At 53.6% G+C, this 12812-nt stretch overlaps 6 protein-coding genes across 6 annotated transcripts; 3 read left to right on the forward strand and 3 right to left on the reverse strand.

The window, feature by feature from the left end:
• Positions 1-545: 545 nt before the first annotated feature.
• N7498_009355 (hexokinase family protein) lies at positions 546-2287 on the forward strand (the record flags this gene model as incomplete). The annotated part of the gene is made up of 2 exons (XM_058456411.1): positions 546-994; positions 1045-2287. The coding sequence occupies 2 exons, from the start codon at positions 546-548 to the stop codon at positions 2285-2287; spliced, it is 1692 nt and encodes a 563-aa protein (XP_058303310.1).
• Positions 2288-2631: 344 nt separating this feature from the next.
• On the reverse strand, positions 2632-3066 carry N7498_009356 (BolA protein; the record flags this gene model as incomplete). Its single annotated transcript, XM_058456412.1, has 2 exons — positions 2632-2804; positions 2859-3066. 2 exons carry the CDS (start codon positions 3064-3066, stop codon positions 2632-2634), a joined length of 381 nt encoding a protein of 126 aa, XP_058303311.1.
• A 264-nt stretch (positions 3067-3330) lies between these two features.
• N7498_009357 (Nif3-like dinuclear metal center hexameric protein) lies at positions 3331-4589 on the forward strand (the record flags this gene model as incomplete). The annotated part of the gene is made up of 4 exons (XM_058456413.1): positions 3331-3341; positions 3405-3448; positions 3515-3640; positions 3727-4589. 4 exons carry the CDS (start codon positions 3331-3333, stop codon positions 4587-4589), a joined length of 1044 nt encoding a protein of 347 aa, XP_058303312.1.
• Positions 4590-5092: 503 nt separating this feature from the next.
• On the reverse strand, positions 5093-7302 carry N7498_009358 (epsin; the record flags this gene model as incomplete). The annotated part of the gene is made up of 4 exons (XM_058456414.1): positions 7019-7302; positions 6769-6838; positions 6488-6708; positions 5093-6435 (listed from the first exon to the last, which is right to left on the reverse strand). The coding sequence occupies exons 1-4, from the start codon at positions 7089-7091 to the stop codon at positions 5093-5095; spliced, it is 1707 nt and encodes a 568-aa protein (XP_058303313.1). The 5' UTR covers positions 7092-7302.
• An 870-nt stretch (positions 7303-8172) lies between these two features.
• N7498_009359 (peroxiredoxin family protein) lies at positions 8173-9015 on the reverse strand. Its single transcript, XM_058456415.1, has 5 exons — positions 8774-9015; positions 8619-8718; positions 8506-8551; positions 8283-8448; positions 8173-8227 (listed from the first exon to the last, which is right to left on the reverse strand). Exons 1-5 carry the CDS (start codon positions 8976-8978, stop codon positions 8199-8201), a joined length of 546 nt encoding a protein of 181 aa, XP_058303314.1. The 5' UTR covers positions 8979-9015; the 3' UTR covers positions 8173-8198.
• A 1074-nt stretch (positions 9016-10089) lies between these two features.
• Positions 10090-12361, forward strand: skn7 (uncharacterized protein; the record flags this gene model as incomplete). Its single annotated transcript, XM_058456416.1, has 8 exons — positions 10090-10143; positions 10206-10222; positions 10325-10397; positions 10463-10606; positions 10668-11055; positions 11133-11563; positions 11616-11805; positions 11856-12361. 8 exons carry the CDS (start codon positions 10090-10092, stop codon positions 12359-12361), a joined length of 1803 nt encoding a protein of 600 aa, XP_058303315.1.
• Positions 12362-12812: the final 451 nt, after the last annotated feature.

Below are 12812 nucleotides of genomic sequence, written 5' to 3' on the forward strand. Positions count from 1 at the left end.
ACATGGTTACGTCTATTGGGCTCAGCCACGTTATTTAGTTTATGCGACTGGATCATTGAATAAAAGTTTCACGCTTTTATCTACCCGAGAATGGTAGGTTATGAAGTTCGTCGTGGATGGAATCACAGCTTTACCTTCATAAACCCAACCGTTCCTACCACCATTTCTGCCAACTCATGAGAATCAACCTCCCTTATCTGATTATGCGTAGCTCAAAGTGCACATTTACACGAACTGCGCTGACTGACCTAATTATAGAACATGGAATAATCGTTCCCGCCTCCGACGCCCTCGTCTTGGCCGAAGCTGTGACCAAACTCATTCAAGATGCGTTTTCTAATCATCCAAATCCAATATGCAAGTCTCTTATATTGCATTATTTTTCTTCCGTGCATGACACCACATAACCGAGCGGCCTCATACTCAGAGTCGGAGTCTCCAGTAGATGCTTCTGATCCATGATTGGCCCCACTCGGCCGGGGAACCCAGCTAAACCACAAGGGGACGCAGCTGCCCACGACAAGCGCCAACGGATATAAACGACCATGAGCAGACCCGACCCAGCGCTGCAGGAATTCCTGCAGCCGCTCAAGATCAACAGTGACACACTATATCGTCTGTCCTGTCGTCTGTCCCAAACATACCGCGAGCTGGCCGCCGGGTCCTCGGACCAGTTCTTTCCAACCGCTACCACGCGTCTGCCTACTGGGCATGAAAAGGGCCGCTATCTGGCAGTCTATTTAGGGCTGTACTATCTGCGCATTGCGTTCATTGACCTCTTGGGTGAGGAGCAGATGGGCAAGCCTTCCCATGTGCGACGAACTCTTGAAAAAGCATGGCCTATTGAGGATCGTCTGCGGCGGGATCAGGCAACATCACTTTTTGCTTGGATCGGTGATTGCATTGCAGAAGTCATCCATGACGACCTGGCAAATTCCAAGGATGATGCGCCTTCAGAGGTGGCGATGGGCATTTCCTTTTGCTTCCCGATCAAGTAAATAGTTTCCCCCCCCAAGTATTTCGAGTTGGCCTAACAGATCCCAGACAAAAGTTCATGGACGAGGCCATCCTCATGCCAACCGGCAAGGGTTTTGCACTCGGGTCCTCGCTCAACCTACATCAGGCCCTACTCGACGGTTATGAATGCCATACACGGCGATCGGATGAAGATTCCGACGAGATGCCAGCCAAGCGACAGAAGCAATACTGTCTGCCGAAATTGAAGGTCACCGTCATGACTAACGATACGATATCTACCCTCGCTTCGTTGGCATACTCGATTCGCGCGCTGCCCAACACCCGCGTCGTCATGGGCCTGATTGTCGGCGCAGGCTGCAACTCCGCCGTGCCCATGAAACTCTCCGACCTACAAGAATCCAAGACCCGACACATTCGTGAAAAGGATCCAGATGCGGTCGAGTCGATCGTCTCGACTGAATGGACGCTCCGCGGGGCAACGGCACCTCTGCAGGAGCTGAATATCGTGACGAAGTGGGACTCGGCACTGGAGGCTAATTCCAATCGGCCCGGATTCCAGCCGCTCGAGTACATGGTCGGAGGTCGCTATATTGGCGAGCTTGTGCGGATTATTTGCTATGACTGGTTTCATGGGACTAAGGGGTTGCCGCCATCGTCACTACCCCTCAAGCTGGTCGAGGAGTATAACCTAACAACAGACTTCCTCTCGTTTGTTGTGGCTCCGAGCTACTCAGATGAGCAGCTGGCAAAGGATCTGAATCAACAGCTTCCTGCACCAGCCGACAGTGATTGGGAATGGACATCTGAATATGCAGGTCATATTCGGTCAGTCGCCGCCGCCGTGCAGGACCGGTCTGCTGCTTTGATTGCAACCGCAACCGTTGGTCTCCTCGCTTGCACGCGGGAGATTGAGTTGCACAATGCAGAGCTCATGGACTCAAATACACACGTATCTCCAACACCCCAGGGTCCAGATACGGAATGCAAGATGCCGGAATTCGGCTCGTCGAAACCAGGCTGGCAGAAGGGACCTGAAGAATTGGTCGTGGCTGTCTCTGGCGGAGTCATCACGCACTATCCGCATTACAAGGAGACGATCCAGCGATATATTGACCGGCTTATCATCAGCGCGGGAACACAGAGTGAAGGGAAGAGCATTTTCCTCCGAGAGGCCACCGACGGGGGTATCATTGGAGTCGGTGTCTTAGCAGGGACCGTTGCCGGGAAGATCGAAGGTATCATTGGATCTACGATGGAGGAAGAGTGGAAATCAGATAAGAACCCTCTAGAGTCGGTAATGCCGTCTTGAACATAGAAAATGTGTATCTATAGAAACTGCATGAAGCGACCCTGAACAAAATGGAAATCGTCTGTATAAACCATACGAAGTTTAACCTTGGAACCCTATCGTACAAACAAATCCTGAGTCCTAGTCTCAAAAGGACCCGGGTGCTCATTTCGGTATCATCAATGTCCTGCAAACCCGGTCTCGCCAACCAGGGCTCATGGTACACGCTTCGTCAACGAGCACGTATTCGATTGGGAGGGTCGAAAGATCGATCGAGATGCTCTTGTTGCAACCCATCTTGGACCACCACCTATCGCCTCCCTCAACCGATATCATAACTATTCATCCTAGTTATTCCGCAACCCTTAGTGTTGCAGAGCCTGCCACTGCTCGGGGGTATAGCACTTGGGAGTCCATGCGTGGATGGCAGCAATCTCAGCCTTAAGAACCGAGTTGACAAGACGGTGGCGCGCAAGCATAGTCTTGCTCTCGAACTGGGGCGAAACGATCACAGCCTGGAACGCCTGGCCACAACCGCCTATAGAGACAAGCCATTAGCCAATGCCGACATCGACTTGCAGCGCAAACCTACCAGAAAGATCCTCAATCTCCACATGGTGAGCCTGCAGTTGCTCCACCAGCTTGTTCTTCAGCGAGTCCGCGGTGACACCCGAGGTATCAGCCATAGCGGCGTCGACGGCAGCGAAGGAGCGCGCGGAGAGCGAGAAGAAGGCGCGCGGGGCGGTCGGGCGGAGGAGATAGCGGCAGCCTCTCAAGACAGGGGAGGCGCGGAGAAACATCAAGCACGGAGATTCTGTTATGAATTGAAAGATCCCGGAGAATCAGTCGCGATGAGGTTCGTATTACAAATTGCGCTGCCCCGATCGGTTGTGGCTGGTGTGCACGTGCAGTGGCGTTCGCGGTGTTCATAGCGTCACGTCCCACTTCGTTTCCTTATTTACTTCTATTCCATGAATCTTCTGCGTACTACCGTGCGGCGTTGTTCTACTATGGATTTGGCGACTCCTTCTTGTTCGCCCTTTACCAGAGCGGTGGTGAGCTCTATGAGGAGACTGTATGTGGTGAGGAGGGGAGCTTCCCTTGGTAGTCTTGGAGCTTGAGTCTGACTTGAAGCTAGGTATCCGGAGGCATTGGCCGATAAGAGCTTTGACAACACTGGATGTAAGCTCTCTCTAGCTGAATGGACACATCTGACTTCTATTCAGAGCTAATTATACGTTGTTACAGTGCTTCTTGAAGCTCCTTTTGACCCCTCGCGTCGCCAGAAGAACTCGGTCCTGCTGGCCATTGACCTCACGACAGCCGTCGCAGATGAGGCTATCAAGCGCCGGGACTCGGCCGTCGTGGCCTACCGTAAGTCTGCTCATCCCAAGACTTGAATTAACAATCCTGAGAGTTTTCTGTCAATCTCGGGGCTTAATGAAGCTAACGGGCCATAGATCCCATCATCTTCCGTGGTCTGAAGTCCATCACACTCGAGGACACCCAGCAACGATCTCTCCTACGTCTAGCACAACATGGAATCAGCGTCTACTCGCCCCACACCGCCGTCGACACCGTCCCCGGCGGAATGGCCGACTGGCTCTGTGACGTGGTGACAGGTGTCCACGGCGGCATCAAAGCCGAGCAGTCCCAGACCAAGCAGTGCGCTTCATCAAGCTATTCTGCTCCTACCTACCCACGCCCAGAGTTTGCTGCATCCGCAACACAAAGCTCAATTCCCCACACCCGGTCGACCATCCACCCATCACCGCCCGATTCAATCCCGGAGGGCTTCGAGTCCGCCGGTGCCGGCCGTCTGGTTACTTTCAACGAAGCCCAGCCTCTGACCAAGCTAATCGATTCCATCGGCGAGGGCGTTGGCTTGCCAGGCGGTATCCCCATTGCCATTCCGCAGTCCCGGTCCGTGGACGACATCCAAATTCGCACGGTAGGCATGTGCCCCGGTTCCGGGTCAGGCGTGCTTCTCCGCGGCGGCGAAATCCCCGACCTCCTATTCACGGGAGAGATGAGCCACCACGAAGCATTGGCAGCTACGGAGCGTGGATCGGTGGTTATTTCCCTTGCGCACTCCAATTCCGAGCGTGGATATCTCCACGCCGTCATGCGTACCAAGTTGCTTCAGGAATTGTCGCAGTGCTGGCATGGTGAGAGGGAGGTTGCTCTTAAGGCGATACAGGATAGTGCGAAGCAGGGCGGTGCTGCCCCTGCGGAATCTTCTGAGGTGTTCCAGGATGCGGAGGTGTCGGTTTCCGTAAGTGAGGCCGATCGAGATCCATATGGGATTATGATTCGTCGGTAGAAATCTTCTATTGAGCAGATGAATGCAATGATGAGAAATGAAAAGTGCCATTTCAAAGTACCGATAGCTAGCTGGCGAAAAAATTGAAAGATAAATTCCGACTACAGTATCTAGCATTGAAAAGAGTTTAAGACCAGTTGAGAAGTGAGAAGGATATCCTAACGACGAAACACAGTAGACAAAAGAGAAGCATCTGGGGCACGAAGAGAGAGAGCAAGAGAGGGGGGTGGAAACAAAGGGAGGAATGGGTGGGGACATGAAGTATGGATTCCAGATAAAAACTGGACCGAGGGCAAAAGACGAATAGATCTCAAGGCTTGGCTATGCAAGTGCCTTGGTATCCATGGAGTAGGAGACATAGAAGGGGTGAAAGGTTGGAGAGAACAGGAAAGAACGAGGAGATCATGGGAGCAGAGACAAAACAGATCGATGGTAAAATGCAACAGCAGGCTATACGGGTTCCTAGCAAGCATTCAACGGACCAAGAACCAGTTAAAACGTGGTTACAGGTCAATCAAGCTACCTCCATGCTGCTGCTGTTGCTGGCCTCCCCAGGGGTTGCTGGCGGGGCGCTGCTGTACGAAGCCGGTTTGCTGGGGCATGCCTGTGTATTGCTGGCCGAAGAATGGATTGTTGCCCGTCTGGTTGGCATGCAGGCGATCCAGACCCTGGCCAGCGGAGTTGACGAACGTGCCAGGTGCGGTGTGCTGCGCGGGGATACGGAGATCGCCGACATTTCCGAAGGTATCCTGGCCTTCGCCTGATGCAAGAAGCGCATTCAGACGAGCATGGTGCGGGTCAGAGGACTGAGGAGGAGTGCTCTTCGGAGGCTGCGGGGCTTGGAAGTTGGCGATCGGGTTGGGCTGAATGGGTTGGTGGGCAAACGATTGGTTCTGGTTGCTGAACTGGTTGTTCTGGCTGTATTGGTTGCTAAACTGGTTCGTGGGGCGGTCCTCTGCAAGGGTGTTAAGAGACGGAGGTCCTGTTGACTGCGGTGGGTTGTTGAACTGGGGCTGAGTCTTCTGGGCGAAGGGGTTGTTCGAGCCAGTGGGCACGGGCTTGAGCGTCTCAGCTGGCTGGTTCGAGGCCCACGGGTTGTTACTTCCAGCAGACAGGTAGTTCTCCTGAGACTGCTGTTGTTGTTGTTGTTGCTGCTGCTGCTGCTGCTGAGGGAAAGCATCCGCAGGTCCATAAGGATTGTTGTTGAACGCGGTATTTTGTGTTTGGAGGGTGGCCTGGGGCTGCAAGAAGTTGTTGTGGGGCTGTCCGTAAGGGTTCTGGTCAAAAGCGGAGGGCTGTTGGTACCCGTTTGCATAAGGGTTGGCCGTGGGTTGAGGCTGGAAACCTGTGGGTTGAGCATATTGGTTGTTCAAGAAGCCAGTCGTCATGGGCTGCTGGACGTTAATCGGGTTGCCAAACCAGTCCACGGCACCTTGTTGCTGGTAGCCCTGGTTGAAGCCAGTCGGCTGAACTTGAGCCGGGGTCTCATCGAAGAGCGAGTGAGCGTTGCTCTCCTCCAGTTCCCGCTTCCGCAGATCCTCTTCTTCCCTGCTGAGCTTGATAGCCTTAGCTAGATCCTCATCTTCACCGACCGCTGCCTCCTTGGCACGTCGTCTGCGTTCCTCTTCGGCTTCAGCCTTGCTGGCTTCGATCGCTAGTCGGTATTCGGTATCATCCTCGTCCTGGTTGGGTCGTCGTCGCTCTCGGCGCGGTGGCTCGGCCTGGCTTCCATAGCCGTCATCGAGTCCACTGACACGAGTCTTCCAAAGTTTGCGATCCGATCGTTCGCTGCGCAGGCGATCCTCATCCAGAACAAGTGCGGTCAATTCCTTTGCGGCGACGCGAACTACCGAAATTATTAGCAACAGGGATGCAATTAGACCTGGAAAGTCACCAACCATTTTGACCGACGTCGCGTCCTTCCTCGTCAACATATTGGAACTCGCGCAGTGTCTTGATGATGTAGACGTTCTTACGCGCCCATGTCACCACCAGCTCGGAGCCCTCATGAAGACAGTAGTCCAGGACCTTCAGCGATTTCAAAACATGGCGCCAATTCTTGCCCTTATCGTTGAGGCGCTTGTCGATCATATCCATGATCTCGTAGAACTCGTTCGGGCTAGAGGGAGCCGACATGTTAGAGCTTGCCACCTCGATATGAACCAGTCATCACACTTACCTCCCGAAAGTCATGGCCGCGATCTCGGACATATCAGTGCCCGTCGGGCCCCAGGGGTCATTGCTCGTTGCTGCAAAGCAAGCACAGTTAGCATGTTGCGACAAATCCGGGGCACGCTGTCATTGAACCACGCCGTTCAAGCAGGGAGGCCGTGGCAAGGAGAAGTGACAGCGCCGGGGTCACGATGCCTGCCCGCGAGTCCAGATCCAAGTCCAAGCGGAAGCCCATGACCGATAGAGACAACACGTACCATTTCGAACCTTGACCTGCACCGAGGAATATCCCTTTGTAACGTTCTTGACGCTGCGCACTACCTTAGACATGATGCCGGTGCAGACGCAGGAGGAGGAGTAAGGCGAAGGGATCCGGAGACCGATCAGACGAGTCGGGGAAATATAGCCGGAGAAAGCTGGATTGCCAAGATCTCACAGCCCACTCAGTGTCGTTGCTCTGAATGGCGGCCCAAGGCGAGTTGTCGGGCGAGTTTGATGGGCGACCCTGCACCACCCCTTTAGAAAGATCAAGGGACCAGCCACTTAGGGGGGGAAAAGCGCAAAGAATTGGTAATCGAGGTTTGGGGAGACTATGGGGGAAGGAGAAGATGAGAGTCGGGAGGGGATTCTGTGGCTGGAACGGGGGCAGGTCTTGGCAATGACGAAGCGGCCGTCAGAACTTTGCGACTTGCGATCTACACAGGTGCGAACTTTTTTAAGAAAAGTTCTAAAGCAGGTTAAACTGTGAATAAGTTTTTATTTCCATCAGATCCGGGGTAATTTAGTGTGTTCTGCCTTCCAGGTTGAATCTATTTTGCCACGGCCTCTGACTTGGTATGACTTGCCGCGCATCCAGTGTCGGAAGGCGATGGGAATTCTTGACATCTCCCCAGGAATGAATTTGAAAGCACTATCATTCTCGGCGTCACACTCCTCAATGCAAATGGTCAATTACCTCAGAAAGAAAAGCTTCCAGATCTTCCGAGTTGGAGTCGCGGGGATCTACAGGGTGCACTATATTTGGGCTCCCAACTGCCGTTGCGGACACGTTTTACCACCGCCACATATGTGGCAAGGGGCCGCGTCAGACGTAGGCAGCCGCCATCTACATGTAGATGCATGCATGACAAGGGCCCTCGGGATCCTTTAAACGTTGGTTGCTGGTCGAATTGGATATTGTTTGAATATCTCGGGTCACCTGCACGTCGCAATTCCCCTACTTTAATGTTCAAATTTTGGATCTAGATGACTTTGAGCTACATTTTATACGTACCGACTTGACGGATATGTCAGGTGTTTATGACCCATGGTTCATGATTCATGGTTTATGATTCATGGTTCTATTCTTGGTCTTGATATTAATCTCGAGCAGATGATTAATCGTCGCTCTTGATATTTTGTCATGTGCACTGGCTCTAGACATGCGTATATATCGTTCTAACCGAGCACCTTCTCGGCAGCGGAGACTAATTTCTCTCCCGTTAGTGACCCCCCTCCAGTCGCGTCGGAGAGAAAACGTACCGTTGAGGCCGATGTTGTCGGGTTCTACGAAAGCTTCCTTGACTTTGCCGTTCTCTACGAGCAGGGCGTAACGCTTGCTGCGGTTGTTGCCAAAAATGGCGCTGCTCTCGAAGCTCAAGTCCAGAGCCTCGGTGAACTGGCCGGACGGGTCACCCAGGAAGCGGACCTATAAGAACACGATGTCAGACAATGAACTGCCATTAAACAATGAGGAATTACTTACGCCGCTCTTGCCAGTCGGGTCGAGTGAAGTAGCCCAGGCCTTGGTGCTATAAGGTTATCCGAGTTAGCGTTTCATTCGCGGAGGGATTCCCGGCGCGCAGGGGGCAGCCTCACACGAAGGGGTCGTTCACGGCCACCACAAAGACTTGACCGGCCTCCTTGAGCTTGGGGTGATTGATGTAGCCAGGAATGTGCGAGGAGGAGCAAGCAGGGCCTGTGGACGGTCAACTTCTTTTTCTCGTTGTTTTTGTTAGCACAGGCTCACGTACTGAAGGCTGCGGGGACGCCGATGATGACGCCCTTGCCCTTTAGCTCATTGGCAAGGTTGACCTTGTTGCCGGGAGAGTTCTCGACGAGGTCCAAGCTGGGAATGGCGTCGCCCTTCTGGACGAAGGCGGGCGCGGTGCTGTGGAAGAGGGCAGCCTGAGGGCGCACGCGGGGAATGTTGGCGGCGAGGCGGCGAGCGGCAAACATGGTGAAGATGGCAAGTGAAGGTGTAGGTTCAAAGGAGGGGGAGGGGGAAGGGGAAGGGGAAGTGGGAAGACAGGTTGTCATGGAGCTCCCCGGGATTTCGTCATGGCTCCAGGGCTGTCGGGGCTCGGCAACCGGACGATCATTCTTCGCGGGACACAACGGCGGATTTTCATTATCATTTTGTCTACACCCCCTCAATAAATGTTCTTAGCTATGTAGCTAGCATGCTGAAGTCCCAAGTATCCCGGACCTATGCGCAGTCGGCCCGAATCGGAGGAACCGAAGACCTTGCACAAAGGCGTCACGGTGGCGGTAGCTCTATGGCTGATGAAACGATCATTATGAAATCAAATTTAATCTCCTAACTAATAATACACTTGAACCGTGATACGGCCCACCTGCCAACTCATCAGTTCATCCGCACGAACGCGTGTGGGAACCAAAGACAGGGATCCACCGGACGCGATTTCCAAGGGTCTCAAAGGCCCGGAGTCCCCCTTCATCTCCAACGGTCAATTTGGCACCTGCACATTTTTTCCCTCCCGCGGAAGTAGTATTGGGATCGATGGGGGTGTGCCCACCAGCTCATAGGTAAAGAGACGCAGCCCCCCCTCCACCTCGTGCGCACTGACGGAGTACGATTGCGTACATTCGAGGGGAAGTTTTTGCTGCTCGGAGCAGGCGTACCGAAAGTTAGCACTCAAAGAAACGTGCCCCTCGATCAACCCGAAAGAGAACCCGGCCTATAGGGCCCCGACAGCTATAGGAAGGGTAAAATAGAAATAGAAACAACGGAACTCCTTGCATCATTCCTGACGACCTTATTGTCCCAAGGTGGGAGCAAGAAGAATCCAGGCTCTGGAGTACCGCGATGTACCGCGCAGTACCTGCGCAGTAACTTTGGTACTTGGCTCTACCGCCAAGTTCGTCCCCGTTGACAATTCCCTTTCTCTCTCCTCTGCCCTTCCCAACCCATCTCTCGTTCGACCTTATATTTCCTTTTCCTTTTTACATTGTTCCTTCTGGTGGGCGATCTAGATCCAAGAGACTTGGATTATCCCGCCCGGGTCCAGCCTGCTCGTTCGACCGGTCGCGACCCGTCTAGCCCGGCATGGAGGCTGGCCAGACCTCCTCGAATCCCCCCGCTGGGAACTCCAGCGATTTTGTGAGTCGGTCGATCGTCCAAGTTGATCAAGGTCTTCGCTGCATTGCTAACACGATGGCTAGGTACGCAAGTTGTACAAGTAAGTCCTTTGAATGCCCCTCTCGACTTTTTCAACGCGACCTCTCCGTGGCCCCTCTCCGCCGTCTGACCGCCCCGTTCTGAATGTTAACCGTCGTGCTAGAATGTTGGAGGATCCCTCCTACGCGTCCATAGTTCGCTGGGGTGATGAAGGGGATAGCTTCGTGGTTCTCGAGGTAAATGCGCCCCGTGACGCTGTGCGGTCGCACCGACTTTGGCTGACTCGGCTCAACAAATCTAGTGCGAGAAGTTCACCAAGACCATCCTGCCCAAGCATTTCAAGCATAGCAACTTCGCCAGTTTCGTGCGCCAACTGAACAAATACGATTTCCACAAAGTCCGTCAAAATAACGAGGAGAACGGCCAGTCGCCGTACGGACAGAATGTAGGACTCCGGACATGTCCTCTCTATTTCCTGATTCGGAGGACTAATATCAATCACGCAGGCCTGGGAATTCAAACACCCCGAGTTCCGTGCAAACAGCAAGGAGTCCTTGGATAACATCCGCCGAAAGGCTCCTGCGCCTCGCAAACAGACCCAGAGCAACGACGAGTCTGTTCCCACCCAGCAGATCGACTTGCTCAACCAGCAGATTGTCGCGCAGCAACAGCAGATCCAGCACCTCTCAGACCGCTATGCGCAACTCACGGTGGACCACCAGCTCATGTTACAGGAGATGATGAGGGTGCAAAAGACGGTGTTGAACCACGAGAATGTGATCCAGCAGATGATGCAACATTTGCTCTCGACGGACGCACGCCAGCGGCGAGACAGCAAGGCTGCTGTTGCCTTCCAAGGTCCGGCCGGCTCGACCATAAGCCCCTCCCAGGTTGGTGCGGTGGATGATGAGCCTTCTTCACCTCTTCAGCAGGCCTCGAAACTTTTGAACGATATGAACGCCGAGGTCCAGTTCAATCTCGGGGGGTGGATCCCAACGATCCTCAAAAGGCCGGGGTTGTGCCAGTAGCCACCCCTGCGATGGATCCGACTGCTCGGAATGGGGCGGTGCGTCCGGCAACAACGGTACCTCCCAACCCAGCGCTGGTCTACCAGAAAATGGGTGGCGATTTGGAACAGGTGGTCTACCCCGTGGGTGCCACCAACGGCATCGACCCCATGTATAGCGAACATGTCAACAATGTGCCGTACCCCATGCCTACCAAGACAGAGGTCGAGACCCCTGACGCGCGCCGACAATACCCGGACAATCGGAAGAAGACCTCCAATGTTGACCCCGGCTGGATGCGTAGCCCGCAAATCTTGTTGGTCGAAGACGATGCTACCTGCCGACAGATTGGCGGCAAATTTTTATACTCGTTCAATTGTGTTATTGACACAGCGGTACGTTTGGATTCAACGATTGGTCGATGCGACAGAAACTAATGTGTTTTAGTTTGATGGCTTGGAAGCAGTGAACAAGATTCAGGGTGGTTCCAAGTACGATCTGATCCTGATGGATATCATAATGCCGAACTTGGACGGTGTGTCGGCCTGTCATCTCATCCGCCAATTCGACCGAACTCCCATCATTGCCATGACCTCCAATATTCGAAGTGACGATATCCAACTGTACTTCCAACACGGTACGTTCCAATTTACTTTTTCATCCCAGGACTTTACTGATCTATGACAGGCATGGATGACGTTCTTCCGAAGCCGTTTACTCGCAAGAGTCTTCTCGACATGCTCGAGAAGCATCTGGTGCATCTCAAGACCATGCAGCAAGGCATCGAGGCCCCGCCATCCGCAGCCGCGGTCACCATGGCCCAAACATCAGCTAGCCAATCGATCAAGGAAGACAGCTCCCCCGGTCAGTCTCCGGCCGGGTCCATGACCAACTGGCAATCACCTGGTCAATTTCAGGGCATGCAGGCTGTTCCACCGACAATGCCCGCGGTCCCGGGACAGTATGTTCCAGCAACAGCCACGCCGGCCGCATACGCCGTTGATCAGAACGGCGTTCAATTCCCAGCACCCGCCGTTGCCGTCCCTTCAACGGGAGGCCCAGCTCGCCCACCTCATCGGCGGCAAATGTCAGACATGGCAGGTGCCGCGGATAACCCGAACATGGCCAAACGACAACGGATGTATCCCCAGCCACAACCTATGATGGCGGTCCAAGCTGGGCGGCCCGGCTAAACTCGAAACCTCCCCTCTTCTCCGCTTGTCTATTACTCCACGATTCCCACTGTCTATAACGAGGTTTCCAATCGTATATTGCTTTCCATCTTTGTTGACCGAATGTTTGTCTTGGTTGCGGTCTTTCCACCCCTTACAGTCATTGGCGTTTTTGCAGGCTCTTTCATTCCAGGTTTGGGAGGCGATTTTGTTTTAACCGAGCACCTGGGACTTTCATTATACATTCCCGTGGGAGAAAGTTGTTTCGTCAAGTACATATTTACGCACATATTTATTGATCAACAAGGCTAGGTGCTCCATGCAATTCCCTAGATAGAATGGGGCAAAGCATGTAGGGAAGCATAGTTTTCAACGATGTTACTCGTCATCAAATCCAATTTTTCCTCTTTTATACACGCGTCGCTCTTACGACAAACCGCCGAGTCTCGGGAGAAAATTCCCACACACCCGC

Source organism: Penicillium cinerascens (assembly GCF_028974065.1).
Source record: "Penicillium cinerascens strain IBT 15544 chromosome Unknown scaffold_4_segment0_segment1, whole genome shotgun sequence".
NCBI lineage: Eukaryota > Fungi > Ascomycota > Eurotiomycetes > Eurotiales > Aspergillaceae > Penicillium > Penicillium cinerascens.